General features: G+C 48.2%; 5 protein-coding genes and 1 non-coding gene across 6 annotated transcripts; 4 read left to right on the top strand and 2 right to left on the bottom strand.

Moving 5' to 3' along the window:
* Positions 1-191: 191 nt before the first annotated feature.
* C7M61_002862 lies at positions 192-263 on the top strand. The gene has a single exon. It is a non-coding gene; the product is annotated as a tRNA-Gln (tRNA).
* Positions 264-705: 442 nt separating this feature from the next.
* On the top strand, positions 706-2,862 carry VTC4 (Vtc4p; the record flags this gene model as incomplete). Its single annotated transcript, XM_024858221.1, has 1 exon — positions 706-2,862. One exon carries the CDS (start codon positions 706-708, stop codon positions 2,860-2,862), a length of 2,157 nt encoding a protein of 718 aa, XP_024713627.1.
* An 81-nt stretch (positions 2,863-2,943) lies between these two features.
* On the bottom strand, positions 2,944-7,800 carry C7M61_002860 (aminophospholipid-translocating P4-type ATPase; the record flags this gene model as incomplete). Its single annotated transcript, XM_024858220.1, has 1 exon — positions 2,944-7,800. One exon carries the CDS (start codon positions 7,798-7,800, stop codon positions 2,944-2,946), a length of 4,857 nt encoding a protein of 1,618 aa, XP_024713626.1.
* Positions 7,801-9,368: 1,568 nt separating this feature from the next.
* Positions 9,369-12,019, bottom strand: C7M61_002859 (GPI-anchor transamidase subunit; the record flags this gene model as incomplete). The annotated part of the gene is made up of 2 exons (XM_024858219.1): positions 9,369-10,008; positions 10,293-12,019. 2 exons carry the CDS (start codon positions 12,017-12,019, stop codon positions 9,369-9,371), a joined length of 2,367 nt encoding a protein of 788 aa, XP_024713625.1.
* Positions 12,020-13,013: 994 nt separating this feature from the next.
* Positions 13,014-14,402, top strand: BUB1 (protein kinase; the record flags this gene model as incomplete). Its single annotated transcript, XM_024858218.1, has 1 exon — positions 13,014-14,402. One exon carries the CDS (start codon positions 13,014-13,016, stop codon positions 14,400-14,402), a length of 1,389 nt encoding a protein of 462 aa, XP_024713624.1.
* A 659-nt stretch (positions 14,403-15,061) lies between these two features.
* Positions 15,062-16,291, top strand: C7M61_002857 (uncharacterized protein; the record flags this gene model as incomplete). The annotated part of the gene is made up of 1 exon (XM_024858217.1): positions 15,062-16,291. One exon carries the CDS (start codon positions 15,062-15,064, stop codon positions 16,289-16,291), a length of 1,230 nt encoding a protein of 409 aa, XP_024713623.1.
* Positions 16,292-16,938: the final 647 nt, after the last annotated feature.

Here is a 16,938-nt window from a genome sequence, read left to right as displayed (position 1 = left end):
AATGTGGCTTATCGCCAGTGAAATTGACCGAAATCAAACAAATCCTAAGGTAATTTTATCCTCACCAGCCCGCCGGTGGTGAAATCGAAGAAATAGGCGAATATCGTAGGTGACCCGCTATATGCAGTACCCATTTACCACGTTAAACCAGCTTCCTCATATATGTTCCTGCATTTCTCCTTTCATGCGCGGGTCCTATAGTGTAGTGGTTATCACTTTCGGTTTTGATCCGAACAACTCCGGTTCGAATCCGGATAGGACCTACTTTTTTGCACGGCTCGCAGAAGCATCACTTATACTGCAGCGTGCCGCATGAAGAACAACACCAATACCAACGTAAATGAACTATTGTATGATTTTTTGATGTGAAATTCTCCAATTTTCAAAAACTCACCCCCGACAGAGTGCAATTCCGCATTCTTTCGGCGCATTCCTCATTCCCTGAACCGTATCTCGATTCTCTTATCTTGTCCAAGGTGGCTGCGAAAGATAGCCACCAAGAACCACAAACCCTTCATCGATAAACCTGATAATTGAAAATCGCCCAAATCCAATCAATTCGCTTCACTTTATCAAAATTCCAAAGTCCACAAATCCAAATTCCACAATTCATACTCCGTCACCTGGCAGATCCGCACGTGGGGCGCACCTCATTAACTGTAATATCACCATCCATTCTCCTACCAACTACATCCTCCAACACCGATGAAGTTCGGAGAGCATTTGCGCAAGGCGCTCATCAAGAACTATTCTTTTTATTACATCGACTACGATGATCTCAAGCACCAGTTGAAAAAACACTTGAAGGAGAACGACTACGAATGGACTGACGAGTTCGAGGAGGAGTTCCTTGCAGCCTTGGAGGCCGAGCTCGATAAGGTGTACCTGTTCACGAAAGTGAAGAACACAGAGGTCAATCGCCGTATCGAGCTGGCGGAGAAGTACGTGCACGAGGTTGTGGATGCTTTGCAGAACCCAGATACCAAGACAAAGAAGCCTCTGGAGCAGGACTTTGAGGACTTGGAGGAGGATCTCTCCGACATTATCGCCGACGTTCACGACTTGGCCAAGTTCACTCGTCTCAATTACACTGGTTTCCAGAAGATCTTGAAGAAGCACGACAAGACCACCGGCTACAGCTTGAAGCCTATTTTCCAGGTTCGTTTGAACGCTAAGCCATTCTACAAGGACAACTACGATAATTTGATTGTCAAGTTGTCAAAATTGTACGATTTGGTGAGAACCAGGGGTAACCCTGTCAAGGGTGACTCGTCTGCTGGTGGGTCCCAGCAGAACTTTGTGAGACAGACCACCAAGTACTGGGTCCACCCAGACAACATCACCGAGTTGAAATTGATCATTTTGAAGCACTTGCCTGTTTTGGTTTTCAACGCCGAGAAGGAGTTTGAGCCCGAGGATTCGGCCATTACGTCCATTTACTTTGACAACAAGGACATGGATTTGTACTACGGCCGTTTGCGTAAGGACGAAGGTGCAGAGGCCATTCGTTTGCGTTGGTACGGTGGCATGAAGAGTGACCAGATTTTCGTGGAGAGAAAGACCCACAGAGAAGACTGGACCGGTGAGAAATCCGTGAAGGCCCGTTTTGCCTTGAAGGAGAAGAAGGTGAATGCTTTCCTCAAGGGTGAGTACACGGCCACTCAGGCTTTTGAGAAGATGAGAAACGAGGGCAAGAAGTCGGCCAAGGAAATCCACAACTTGGAGCTGCTTGCTAAAGAGGTGCAATACTCCGTCTTGAAGCACAAGTATAGACCCGTGATGCGTTCTTTCTACAACAGAACTGCCTTCCAGCTTCCCGGCGATGCCCGTGTTCGTATCTCCCTTGACACTGAATTATCTATGGTCCGTGAAGACAACTTTGACGGCTACGACAGAACGCATGGCAACTGGAGAAGAATGGACATTGGCGTGGACTGGCCATTCTCTCAGCTTCCGGAAAGAGATATTTGCAGATTCCCTTACGCTGTTTTGGAGGTCAAGTTGCAGACACAAATGGGCCAGGAGCCTCCAATTTGGGTCAGAGATTTGGTTGCCAGTCACTTGGTCGAGGCAGTTCCAAAATACTCGAAGTTTATTCATGGTGGTGCTACCTTGTTGACCGACAGAGTGAATTTGCTTCCGTTCTGGTGGCCACAGATGGATGTGGACATCCGTAAGCCTCGTATCCAACAAGGCTACGGTATCTCCAGACAGCAGCAAAAGCCCAAGTCTTCGTCCTCTGGTGGTGAGTTAGACGAGGAAGAGATGTTGCTGGAAGAACTTAATCAGTACTCTTCAGTTCACTTCTCCAACGACGTCAACCCATTGGAAGAGGACTTGGACGAGAACTCGCCTTTGCTCTTGCCTTCTAGTTACACAGCAAGGGACAACTCCACGGTCTCCAACTTCTTCCGTTTCCTTTGGGCCAAGTTCTTGCATGTCTTCAACGACGACAGAACATTTACTATCAAGCCAGGAACTGACTTTGACATCAACTCCACGTTTGCATCCAGATTACCCAAGGGCAAGAAGATTTGTGTGCCCATCAGAATTGAACCCAAAGTCTACTTTGCTGCCGAAAGAACCTTTTTGGCCTGGTTGTCTATTGGAATGATTCTTGGTGCCACTGCAACTGCTTTACTTAATTTTGGTGACAAGTCATCCATAGTGGCAGCTGTTGGATTTTTCATCACTGCATTGTTCACCTTGACCTACTCCATCATCAAGTACATTGGCAGAACTATTGCTATCAGAGAGAAGAAGATTGCCCAATACTCCGACAAGTTCGGCCCTAATATGATCTGTTTCTTCATCTTCGCGGCAACTTTCTTCACCTTCTTCTTCAAGTTTACGGAGGCCTAAGCATTTCAATTCCGCATCAGAGATATTCAAAAATTGTTTCAATAAACGTCATGAAAACCTGTGTCCTTTATCTATTTGCAATCAGGACGGTTCAAGTCCTCTCATTCTATTGTCGATAATGTCATCGATCTCCTCGTCTTCTTGCTCCTTATTCTTTTTGAACCTCTTCGCTATCTTCGAGAATATACCGGGCTTCTTGACTTTCACGCGGGTGCCACTTGGTAACACAACATATTCGTCATCGATGTAGCGGTCAACATCACCAGTGTAACCGACACCTTCACCGCTTGGTGGAAGCTCAGATTCCAAAGGATTCGTTCCAGCACGCTTCCTATGAGCAGCAGAGCCTGGTGTCTCATCAACCACAAAATCGTCGTTTGCTCCAAGATTTGAGCCAAATAACTTATTTGCCAATTTCTTCAATTTCAAGAATGTAGTTGATGGATCTCTGGGGAACAACCAGCCCTGCTTCAATTCGTTGAACGATCTCTCCTCAAACATTCTTCTGAGATCGAGATCCTTCTCATAAATTTGGAACAATTGCACATCACTTGGTTTGAACATGATCTTCAACAACTGTAAAACAAAGTCAAAGAACAAAAGACAAGTGGTGAGAATCAAAAGCGTAGCCCACCATGAAATATCAGCACCAAACTCCATGAGTCCATAATCGGCATAATAAATGGTAGTAATGTTGCTCCGATGGAGGAACATGATGAGGACATTCCAGAGCCCGTAGCCAGCTACCGAGATGATGAACGATGCAAATGCCAACCACTGCTTGTTGCGCTGCTCCAAGAATTGTGATTTGGCGTTAATGACAATAACAAGGGTCCAGAAGACCAAGGTTCCCAAGGGCAAGGTTGTGTTGTCTTTTGTGGCACTGAAACCCCAAGCATAGTAGGCGATAAAGGAGACACCGACACTTTGCAATGCAGCCAAAACCATCCAATAAATAAAAACCTTGAGGTTGAAAGCCCTGTAGTTACGACCTATGGCGTAGAGCTCCGGAACCGCTAGAAGGGTGGAAGGCTTCAAGTCCTTGTCAAACATACCAACGCAAAGAACTGGCAATGACGTGAAAAGGGTGTTGAACATCGACAACGACCACTTTTCGTACATCGAGGAGCCTGTGAACATAGTGTTTCTCTGGTAGACACATTGTGTCAAGTAAAACAAAAGCTCTTTGTAGAATGTTGTAAGAACAAATTTCGCTGTTCTGATGTAATTGTAACGACCGTTCACAAGAAGCAATTTAAGCAAGAAGCGGAATTGAGCGATGGAGTAATCAGAAGATCTTGCAGCTTGCAAACCTTCCTTACCTGTTATACCAACACCGATATCAGCACTCTGGATCATGGCAATATCGTTGGCACCATCTCCAATTGCTAGTGTGACGTCTCTCTTTCTCAACTTTCTGACCGAGTTGATCATGCTAGCTTTTTGAGAAGGAGAGGCTCTGCAGCAGATAGCAGAGTCAGTCTGGATACAAAGCTCGATGAAAACAGAAAACAACGTTGGATCGCTTTCAATTTCACCCAACGTACCTCCATCAACAACCACCACTGAATGGGCGATTCTGCCCGCTTTGATTTCCAGACTGGCAGTACTAATACGCTGCGTGAGTCTCTCAGTGCCCTCATCACTCGACAATACAACAACAGTGGAATAGTCTTTGATAAGACGGCAAGAGTATCCGATGTTGATGGCGGTTTCTCTTTTGTCACCAGTAAGCATCCACATCTTGATACCAGCACGGCGCAACTTATCAATGGCTTCACTTACACCATCCTGTAATTTGTCCTCGATAGCTGTAGCACCAAGAAGTTCGAAATTGTTTTCGATCTTTGCACCCACTTCTTCCACCTTCTTTGCACGGTCAGTTAATGCAATCTTAGCTTCACGATATTCACTTGCCCACAGTTCGTATTCTGCATTGTTGAGCCATTTGAATGAGTATAGAAGAGTACGCAACCCCTCGGAGGAGAACTCCTCAATATGCTCCAACGTTTTTTCTATTGCAAACTCTTCGTTCACAAGCAACTTGTCTCTCGGTATAAATGCATGAGAGCTTTGGCTTCGGTCGGCATCATTGTACTCGTCCATACTGTAACGTTTGTTTTGCTGAATGTGGAGAGACTTCCTAGCTTTGGCTGCAATCTGACTTATATCGCTCTCTTGACGAGAAACGATGTTGTCAATGGAACCAATACGCTCAGCAACATCCATGCTTGCACTTGTCAATGACGACAAGGACTTTCTGTTTTCGAGTTCGGCAGAGACCTTATTTTGCAAGACAATCTCGGCCTCTTGGGTTTTCCTGTCAGCAGATGACAAGAAAATATCTCTCGCCTTCCTCTTTGCGAGCTCAGCGTTCTTCAATAACTCGAGGATGACGTTATCAGCACCCTTACAAATCACACCGACTCTACCGTCAGGAAACCTGACGACCACAGACATTCTCTTACGCACAGAGTTGAACTCAACAACGTCAAGAATCTCATAGCGGTCTGATCTTGCAGGAGCGTCAAAGCCATGTGGATAGGTCTTCACTGTGATCACACCGTTCTGCTTATCAGCAATGACGAAACCGAGATCTCTCGCAGCATCAGCTAAGGCCAATTCGTCAGGGGAAGCTGCCTGGTAGTTGATGCTAGCGTCTTCGTCAAGATCATTCAATTGTTCCTCTTCACTGCTGTCAGCAAGGGTATATGTAGAGCTGTTATTGACGGTCTTGGTCTTTCTAGGCTGGCAGGTATGACAAAGAGCAATGCTCAAAAGAAAGAATGTTGCCTTCCTAGAAAAAATCGTCTCAGGATGAGTCTGAATGTACTTCAACAAGTATAATGAGCTGGCCAAATTCTGCTCCTTTTCAGGCTGTGCCGTTGACCTCCATGTGGTGGAAGACCGAATGGAAGACATCTCCATACTCTGTCTAACGAGGGAAGTGGTGCTTTTTCTGCCTGGAACAGGTGCTTTGTTGTGTTGCAGAGGACGAATTGCGTCCACTTTGGCCATATGATGATCACCGAACTCTGGATCTTCTTTCTCTTGTGCTAGCTGGTCTGTATCATGAATCCAATTAGCACCACAAACACTGAACTTACGTAGAAGCATCTCGTTATCTGTGAGGGTTCCTGTTTTGTCTGAGAAGACGTAGGACACCTGGCCCAACTCTTCTAGAATAGTAGCAGTCTTTGCATCAGCTGGAGTGTTTGATTTGGGATCATACATGTCGATGTCGTATTGTAGGAAAAGGAGCTGCATGACTTTGATGATTTCCATCGTGACGTAAAGTGAAAGAGGGATTAACGTATTGTACATGATGATGAAACCCATGAGTGTAGCGGCCACGCCCACATCTTGATCGAAGAGGTACCAGGCTTTGTGGAGATCGTTCTGAAGATATAGACGCTGGGCCATAGTGGAGAAGGCGGAAAGCATGATGACAACGAAAATCATAAACAACACGATGAAGTTGATATTGCGCTGAAGCTTGGGGGCCTTTGTTCTGGGGTTCTTCAAGTTGTTCATACGGATCTTGGACTCTTCACCTGTGAACACCACGAGACCCAAAACCGACCGGGTATTACGCAAAATGCTGCCTCTGTATACGACATTGTCGAGACCAAGAGCGTATTTATAGCCATTGGAGGAGAAGTGGCCTTCGAAATTGTACAAGTCGGGGTTGGGGTCTTCGGTGGTGACAAGACAGCGTACGTTCTTGAGGTCGCTGGGTCTCTGTGTGAGTTTCAGGAGCTCTGGATGGGCGAATTTCGACTTGAAGTTGGTTTCACCGTCGAGAGCCATGGTTTCCACAAACGCCTCTGTCTCGTCGCTGTCGACAGCCAAAAGAAGAACGTCTGCGGGGATCCAGTCGTTTTCGTTGATCTGAAGAACATCACCAACCTTGATGTCTTTCCAGGCAGTCCTGTTCAGGCGCAAGTTGTAGCGGGTCATGGAGACGCTATTGGAGAAGATATTTTTGGAATCGGAAAGGGACGTGGAAGACGTATTGGTGGGCTCTTCAGGGTACACCGGTATGGTCTCGGTCATGATGGTGTGAATGGACTGAGCATCAAAGGAGGCCAAATCGGCGTCTTCACAGACAACATGGGCCACCTTGGAGTTCTCCTCCTTATCGTGAGTGTGACGTTTCCAGTCGTCAAAGCCCTCTCTTGCGATCGAGATGGACATGAAGATCATGAGCGGAATGATGGTGGTGAACTGGCCCGTGGTGGACCAGGAGGGGATCATCTGCATGATGGCGACGACCATGAAGTAGCAGTTGGCGAGCTTGGAGAACTGTGCCCGGAGCTGTTTGGGAAGGAACGTGTAGATGTTGTATTTGGATGAGGTGATGGTGTTGCTGACGTAGGGCTCGCCCGAGCGCTCGTCAACGTATGCCTTGTGCGTGGAGGAGTAGTACTCGTCGCTGAAGATGGAGTTTGCCTTTTCCTTGCGGAGACAGAGTGGGATGATTCGGCCTGAGTCCGAGGCTCCTAGCTGGGAACGGCCCAAAAGCCTGTTGCGGTACTTCCAGAAAGTGCCACGCCAGGAATTACGAAACCGTTTTTGGCGGGCAAAACGCAGATCTCGTTCCTCTTCGTCCAGCGAGTTGGCGCTCAGAATCGTGGTGAGTCTCGTGGTCAGACGCAGCATTTTCTGGGAGTACTTGGGGTATTCTCGGGGCGGCTCGACGCTGATGGCCGGAGGGGCAAGCAAGTCGCCGTGAGGAGCCGACGACGTTTCCAGCGTGCCCACGTTCTGGCCAATAGGCTCAGAAGTTGAAGCCAGGTCCAAGTTTTCAAGCTCGATCTGACTCTGCCTGGAGTCCCAGAACGGGTTGACCAGGGCGGCCACGGCCTTGTTGAGGAGCTGCAGGCGCAAGGAAAGGCCTCTTTTGCGCCGTGTGTGTGGGGTGCTCTCCTCAGGCATGGATGGTGGGAAAAGTGTGAAAGTTGGAGTAGTTGGACTTTTGTATGATAGGGCTGTGCAGGTGGGCGAGTGATGTGGAGGCGGAGGGTGGGGCTATTTTGGCGAGGCGGCGTTGGGCTGGGGCCAAAGGGGCATTTTTGGGAAGCTGGGGAAAAGAGGAAAACGGCCGTATTTATAGTTTTGGCGGTTTCGAAGGAGGTGTGTGGAATCACCGGGGTACCCTTGTTTCGCAGCCAGGGTCTTGCTGCCACATTGACGCGCCGGAGCGATAGCGAAGTGACACAAAAGTGGGATGTGTCAACAAGGCGATTTTGCGGGAGAAATAAGGTTTTTTGACGTTTTTGGAAATTTGGTACTACTGTTTGTGGATTTACGCTGTGTTGTTAGTGGAATCGCCGGTGCTGGAGGCTTGGCTACGGGACCGCAGTTTGACACTTTCGCAGCCATTCAAGGCGGGGCAGTCTCTCGATGAGGTACCAGGGACGAATATAAAAGGAGGAAATTTCGACATTTTTGAGGAAGTCCTGCTTTTTCGGCTTCTTTCTCGGTGGTTTATCGAAATCCCTCCGTCTCGGCAATCAAGTGGCTGGACTTGGCTGACGAGGCTTGTGGACTGATGCCGCTGCCCCACAGGCCAGTCTCGTGACTCCGTATTGTCACTGAAAGGCTTGTTTTGGTGATTTGGTGAATTAGTGATTTTGGGTTTTGAAAGTAGGAATTGAAGGTTTTGAAGTTGCCTTTAGGGCGTTTTTCTCCAGGGTGAACGGAATTGGACAGTTTCTTGGTCGCCTGCACCCCAGGTCCCACGGGGCCAAGAAAGTGAATGTTAGTGGTTGAAAAAAAGTGGAACTGTGGATCTAAAAAAAGAACGAAGGGAAATGTGGAGTATAGGCGGTTTGCATTAGAAATGTGGATTGGAGGTTTTGCTGTATTGTATGTTGTAGTTGTGTACTAGTTTCGTTGCACTCATCGGTATCGAATAAGCGAGGGCTGGGTGTTGCGATATGTGAAATTTCAGTGTCCTCCTGAAAAATTTCGTTTGACGTATTTCTAAAAGCTTCCCTGAGATGCCCTCGATGAGCTGGCATTGTTTACTTCTTCATTCTGATGGTCCATTGTGAGACAATCAGGATGAGCTGAACAATCCAACGTCAAACAGCGGGGTAGCACCCAGACCCGTATTTGGATTTTTCAGTCGGAGTGTTGAAATGTTGCGTAAATGATAGGCCAACATGCCAATTGAGCTTTTCTGACTTGATGCAATGCATGGTTTCATGTTCTGGTGTGTCCAGGAACCGTCGGAATTAGCATCTTCATAACCCTAGCGCACTTGATATCAACATTTAGATCTAATTATAGACTGATCTGTTCGAGACCGAAGTATGAGCCACTCTTAGTCATTTTCCATCTGAGTCTTGCTACCAAACGGTGGATCTAATTATAGACTGATCTCTTTGAGACCTGACTATGAGCCATTCTTAGTCATTTTCCACACCTAGAAAGCTCCGCAATCGAGCATCACCCCAGGGGGCTCCCAAATAAATATTCATTCCATCGTACATATGCTTCTATGAGCCGTTTCGTGCGAGCCGAAGCTGCTTCAGAGTGTCGCTATCGCCGCTCCACTTGGCCTCACGAATGGCTTCGTCTAGTTTGGCGTCCCACCGAGCCCACTCGTTGTAAGTGCTGAAGAACTTCGCTCCATGCTGATCGCCTTTGTGGGCAACATCTCGAGTAGTGCAGAACCATTCTCCTTTACGGTTCCAGTAGCCCTTGCCTCGTAGTTTGGCACATACATCTAGCTCGGCTAATGTGGGCACCGGTTTGGCAGTAAGTGCAGCAGCACGTTTCTCCATCCGCTCTTTGCGGCAGTCTTGGAAGTAAATAATAGGCACAAACATGCGTAGCACGTCTCGAGAGAACCACCGGGTCAAGATGTCCACATCGAAGTTGTAATGATGGAAGTCTGTATCTAGGTTTGTGGATTTTTTGGGGTAGTCCCATGAAAATGTGCTTGTCTTTTCAGGCACCATGCCGTTGAGCCGGCTGTAATTGTAGCGGATGGTGTCTGAGTCTTTGGAAAAGTAGTTCTCAATGGCATCTCGAACGAACTCTGGGGCAGCAAAGGGAATGGACAGGGTAGCCTGACCCTGAGCCAGAACTATGAGGTTCTCGTCACGGTTGATGCTATCCTCAAACATCCAGGCTCTGGATTGCTAGGGGGACAAGATCTGTGATATTTACATGTTTTGCAAAATCTGTCCCTCGTCCGGGTCCGGACATACGTATACGGCATGTGAGAGCGACAGCCTCGGAAATGCGGAGCGCCAGATTGAAGGGGTCTTCGGGCACCAAACACTGATCTAGTAACAAACTTCAAAAGCAGATTAGGTTGTTGGAAGACCTAACTCGCCGGTGATGGCCTCGCACTCGCTTGCCATTCGGGGTGTTCGGGTGAAGCAGGAAGCTCGCGCCGCGGTTGCAAAATTTACGCCTTTGTGCCCTTCAACTTGCTCTTGAGGTATGCAAGCTTGGCTTTCAACTTACCCAATGGAGTAGATTTGGCGATTTCTTCAAACTCCTCCTCAGTAACCACTTTCTTAGCAAGTAAATTGAAAACACAGCCAAATGCGAGCGACATTACCGTACATGTCAAGATGGTGACGTTGTAGGGCATCGAGAAGTCTGGGGTAGGAAGGGTCAAAAGCAAGGAGGCCGATCTGAGCTGGTACAGGGTTTCGCCTGTAGCTTTGTCGATGATTTTGATAACCGCTGGCTCGATGGCAAAACCGTGGTTTGCATCTGGTGGGTACTCAGAAAAGAGCAACAACGATTTGTCGAACTGGTAGGTAAGTGTCAAAGACTGGCCTGCTGGGATGTTCAACTTCAATTCCAAATGTGTGGGCCTAGATCTGTCAATGGCAGGCTTGAAGAAACGGTTTTCAATGGTACCGTTACCGCTGACCTGAAGCGTATGCAAGTATATTCTCATGAACCAGGGGAGACTCTCAAAGTAGACAACGGAGAGGTCTTCGTCCTTGGGGTTATGCAAAGTCACACGCATTCCACCACGGTCCTGAGAATAACCCGTAAGGGAGCGAGACACAAGCAACGGGGTGTCCTTCTTGGGCAAAACCTTGTTGAAGTCTGTGGTAGAAAGACGGAAGTTGTGAGGCACAGCATCGACAATCTCGAACGTTTCGGTCACGTCAGTGTCTGGCTGGCCCTCTCTCAACAGCGTCACCTTCCAATGGTCCGAGTCAAGCAAGAAGTTCACCTTTGTTGCGGCATTCTTGTTCTCGAAGCCTGGACCCTTGATCTGTCTTCCGTAGAGTGCCTCAATGTCCCATTCAATCAGGGGTTCTTCGCCCAGAGGGAAGCAGTGCCAGGCATCGTGATGCTTGGTCTCGTCACAGCGCAATTTGTCGCCCGGCACAGGCTTAGGGATACCGCCCTCGTTTCTACGACGAATCAGACGGGTGATATCGGCAATGTGGTGGATGTGCTGGTCCAGCTCGAGACGACACTCTGAGCCCGAGCACTTGGTCACCAAGTCGACGCTCATGGAGTGCCACAAGGAGTCGTAGAGCTTGTGGCCGTCAAGCAACGAGGCGATTCCTGCTTTTCCTCTCGTAGGGAGCAATTTCAAAAACGGCGTCAAGTTCTCCGTACAAATGGGCTCATCCGGCAAAGCGGCACGAAGCAAGTAGAGATTGTTCTCCGGAGAAGCCACAAAGGGAGCCTCCAGCGCAGTTTTATGCTGAGGAAACGTGGTGACGGCGTCATCCACGAAATTGAGCGATGCACAAAAAACACCCGAAAGCAGCTCCGTGAGCTTGAACCACGAAGCACGGGCCGCCTCCACGTCAGGCGCCTCCACGGCAGCCCAAATCTCCACGCCTGTACCGCCAATGACCTCACCGTTTTCAGGCAACAGTCCCCACGAATCAGCATCCCACCATCCTTGGGTAAAACGCAAGTGAAGCTCACGCGTGTTGGTTGCCTGGACAATAGGGGCAAGGAGACGAGGGAAGTAGCCGAAATGACGCGGTGGCAGGTCCTGTGGAGCCAGCAGATTGGCGTATTCCAAAGGAAACTCAGGCAGCACCGTGTTAAAGTGGAAGTCTGCAAGAAGGGTGTTTCTGGGGAGCGGGCGGAAAGTGAGTTCCTCATGGTACGAGGCAGCACACGCCACCGCTAGTAATAAGAACCAGATCATGTGGGATGGTGTTTCTGTGGAGAAAAACGTGGTGGTTCCTGGAGGTGTTCTGGAGAAGTAGGTGTATTTGGTGAGGTTGATACGTGTAGGTGCAGTCCAGCGGTTGCAAAAGAGTGGGATGGGTGTTTGGAGGGTTTATTTTTGGTGATTCTATAAACTTTATTAGAGATTTGACTTTTGTCTATAAATTTTAAATGTTGGAAAGCTAGGTTGGGTTGAAGTAGTTGGTAGGGTGTAGTTTGATGGTGGTGTAGTATGGACGATGCATTGAGGTCCATGAATAGTGTCAAAGACAAGCCCTCTCTATTGACTTACCTTCATATGATGGAGCATTCTTTCGTTTTCTGGTCTAACTACGCTGAAAATAAACTTGAGCTATCCAATTGATGTTCTACCTGAGAGTTATCTCGCAAGCTCTGATTGTCCATTGCATCCTGACGATGACAATCGTTCTAAACAATTGCTACTGAGGAGGCTTACAACACTGGGAAATATCCTTCACTTCACTTTGACGTAAACGTACATAACCAAAATCACTTTGGACGACAGCGAATGCTTCAATACGAGCAGCCCTCGTAGTTCATGCGATTCATGTGGTCAATTCAGTGACACGAAAAGACAACGCAATTATCGTACCAGAAAGAGCAAGAAAACATGAAATTCCTCAATTAGCCTAGAAGAAGAATTTCCTTCAAATTTCTAGAAATAGTAACAAATCGCCCTTTTCCCACTGCTTGATCCACCTCTTCAATGGCTGCGAAATGGCTGCGAATCACAATCAGCCGTATCCATACAAATACCATCAATTCCCAGAAAAGCCTTTAATTTCCCCAAAACTGATTTCGCCTTATTCACTTAACCCCCAAAGATCAGTACCCCAAATCATCCCACACATCCTCCAACCCTGACCACCCATTTTTCAGCTCCACCTTATCAACATCGCGAACATAAACAAACACATCTAATCCACACATATCCACCCAAACCTACACCAATGGACTTCCTGGTGCTAGAACAACAAAAGGAAAATATAGCGCCCAGGGCTTCCGGTCGTCCGGCTCTGCGTCTAGCCCTAGCCCTAAAAGAACAGGCCCCCAAGTCTGCCCATACAGCCAAGAAGAACGAGTTCGAACTGCTAATAGCGCAACAGGAGGAGCTCGATGATCCGCTCCAGCCGTACCTTGATTACATCAGCTGGACCAATGAGACGTATCCGCAAGGAGGCAACACGGAAAGCGGCCTTCTAGGACTCCTAGAAAGATGCACATCCTGTTTCAGAGACACAGACTTCTACAAGAACGACCCACGATATCTCCGTGTTTGGCTTGAGTACGGCCAGTATTCGGATCTGCCTCGAGACGTGTTTGTTTATTTGGCGAAAAAGGGCATCGGCAGCGAGTTGGCATTGTACTATGAGGAGTTTGCCAAATACCTCGAGACCAAAGGTGCCTACGGAGACGCCATGGAGGTTTACAGCGTGGGAATTGAACGAGAGGCTCGTCCATTGGCCCGTCTACAACGAAGTTTCGGCTATTTCCAGCGCAGGAGTGAAAACTTTGAGATCAGGCCTTCTTCCATTCGAAACGTGCTTTCACTAAAAAGAGGCCTGCCTCTTCCGCCTAATAGTGCTGGAAGCGACAAGAAACGACCAAAGATCGCTGTACACCGTGATTCAGATCCTATCAGCATCAAGGATTCCGTCTTTGGCGATGCACAAGCTCCAGAAAGCGTTCCAGCGCTAAGGCTCAAGGAAAACGTAATTGCCGCCAAACCATGGGCAGGCGAGGTTTTGAAGCAAAAGGCCAGCCGTCCGTCTTCTGCAAAGTTCGAGGTGTTCCGTGACTCTGAACCACAAAAGGAATGGCAGGTCAGTTCTGGTCCTGAAAAGTACACCACCATCCAGCATCCTGGCAAACCAACGGAAAAGCTCATGCTCAACATGGCCTTGCTTTATCCATCCCCAGGGGAGGAATACTGCCCGTTGGAGGTGTTTTGCCAGTCAAAGAACTTCCAAAAGCAAAAACAGTTACAAGTTCAAGAGACACCAGTGAAGGACAGTTTGTTCAAACCAGCGGATACATCTCGTGACGGCATGACCATACCGTTGAAGATGGACGAAACGACCCTGTTCAAGCCTCGATCTCCCACCATGACGCAGTTCTCCCGTATGACCGCTAAGGAGGTGTTGGGTATGTTCAACAATGCCCTGAGGTATCTGGACGGAGACACGACAAAGTTTGAAGAGCACACATCGAATCTTGAAGGATTTGTGACGGAGACGTTCCAGCAGAAGCAGGAGGAAAATGAAGAGAAGGGTCCATCGACGCCGTCAACGGACTGTGGGTCATCGACGTCATCGCCCTTTCTCGAGAGACCGTGGTGAGGTGGCCCCGTTCCGGATCTCTTTTGAAATTGTCTTTGGTTCAATTGACTCACCCCGATTGATCGAGCTGATACCAGCTAGGAGTTAACGAAGACCGATGGGATCACTGCAGGAAGATCAAAATGAGGTTTTCACTTCCCACCATCATCTATCTAGAAGCTCCGACTGGAGGGGGCCCTCCCCCTTGTTGTTTCCGTCCAGGCTACCTCATACTGACGTCTGATGCACCCGGCGTTATCTATTTCATCAAGATGCCGATCTCGGCTCCGGAAGCAAAACCTCCCAGACTGCTCGACCAAACAAGCTCAGCAAATCAGCTGCCTCCAAAAACACCCCCTTACCACCATTCCAACTCCGTTTGAAGCCCCTTTCTGCAACTGATGGTTTAGATTACCAACCGTGCGACTCATCTCATGCAAGGCCTAAAACCGGACCACCGTGCCTGACAGGACCCTTAAAGTGAAAGGGGCATGACGGCTGCATTCAAACAAAAATCTCCCAATCTAGAACTGCCTCCCTGCTGGGTTGCTGTCAATCTTATTGTTAATTTGCACCCACCGGGGCGTTCGTCCTGTCCGCAAGCGCGGCATTCGAAGTGCATATATATACTCGTCCAGGCGTCGAAGCGAGATGAAAAAGTGGATCTGGGCTACTTCACCATGGCATCGCACAATAAAGAGGCCGTAGCTTTGGCCACGAATATTCTTATAATAGGGGGTCTGTATGGCGGACTTTCGGCGTTGGTGGCCTTGAAAAACATCTTCAAACTGACGCCTCCTCCAACCCGGATTTCTATTACGCTCATCGAGCCAAAAGCGGGCCTCCTCAACATTCTAGGGGTGCCCCGTGCCATTGTGGACCCGGAGTTTGCAAAAACGCAATATGTTCCGCTCCAGAACCTCAACGACTTGCCGTTTGACCGCTTGGTTCTGGACGACGAGTACGTGCAGAAGGAACTTGGATCGCAGGTTCGTCCCGACAACAACAAGCACATTGAAATAACCTACATCCAGGGCAGAGTTAACGAGCTACAAAGAGAAAAGGCCACGTATACACTCAACGGTGGCACCCTGTCGACCATCACCTTCGACTATTGCGTCATAGCAGCAGGCAGAAACCGCCTGTGGCCTACGTCTCCAGACGCCTACAACTACGAAAGCTACCTCCAGGAAATGACCAAATTCAACGATCAGGCCAAACTGGTCAACAAGATCGCTGTTGTGGGCGCCGGTGCCGTGGGTATAGAAATAGCTGGAGACATTAAAACCAAGCACCCGGAGAAAGATGTGATGTTGATCCACCCACACGAAAAGTTCCCACCAGAGCCGCTTACGGACGCTTTCAAAGACATGAGCCGGGAGAGTCTTGAGCGGGCTGGTGTTCAAGTAAAGACAGGGTTACGAGTGAAGCAGGAGTTGGAGAACCACGATTTGGAACTCACAAACGGCGACATCCTCGAGGCCGACTTTACATACTGGTGCACGGCTTTCAAAAACAACACAGACATTCTCGTTGGCGACTTGGCCCTGTTTGTTTCGCCAGCCAACAACGTGCATGTCAACGACTACGGTCAGCTCAGCAACCAGTCAGTTGTTGAGAACATCTTTTGCATTGGCGACATGGTCGAAAAGCCTATCATCAAATCCGCCGGCTGGGCGCTTTACATGGGTCGCCAGGTCGCCAACAACTTGGCGGGTCTTATATTCGAGAAGAGGCTCGTGGAGGAGTTTCCAGATTTGACACAAATGCCCAGAGGAATGGTGCTCGTGGCTGGAAACGAGGAGATTGTGTCTGAGCTTACAGGAGAGGTAGAACTTAACCATAAAGGGTATGTTGAGGAGTATAAGGACTACTGTTTCGGCAAGGTGAGAGTGACGCTTGGAGCTTAAGGGTGCAACGGAGGGGGTTTTCGTGGGATGTAAATGATAGCTTTGCGAGCCAATAGCTCAAAGGTTAGGGTTTTTCGCTTGTCAATGGCTATCTGGTTTCTCGTTAGAAACTAATGTCCCCCTTGAGCCTTGGCAGCTTGAGCCCTGGCAGCTTAGGGTACACCACATACGGACAATAATAGCATGAAGAAAGAGGACGGCGTAGTAACATCGATTAGAAAAGCATTTTTCAGGATAGAATTCCTGTTTTCATGAATATAATTCACCTCAGTACGACTTTTTGGCTGCGAAAGACTGAGCCTAGGATATAGATGCTAGACATGAGCAGTGATTGATGTACGATCTTATCGATCAGCTGATTGTTCAGCCTCCAATGTATACTATCAGCTTTTTGAAGTGACTTTCCAGGCTTTGAGCAAAACAACAAAGTGAGATCATTGATGATCTTTTACGAAAATGTCTTGATAATCGCAGCGAAGTCGACTTTGGTACTGGTTTTCAAGAACTAGCGTTTGAGAAGTCCACACAAAAAAGCATCTCTATTTCGGTGAAATTTTCTACAAGGGCTTCATACAACTCTCCAATCTGCCATTCTCAAAACATCTATATAAATCCACATAGAACATTTCCGTAGGTCTGGTAGCTTC

Source organism: Candidozyma pseudohaemuli (genome assembly GCF_003013735.1).
Source record: "Candidozyma pseudohaemuli strain B12108 chromosome Unknown scaffold00006, whole genome shotgun sequence".
NCBI classification, from domain to species: Eukaryota; Fungi; Ascomycota; class Pichiomycetes; order Serinales; family Metschnikowiaceae; genus Candidozyma; species Candidozyma pseudohaemuli.
This window is presented reverse-complemented; position numbering and strand designations above follow the sequence as displayed.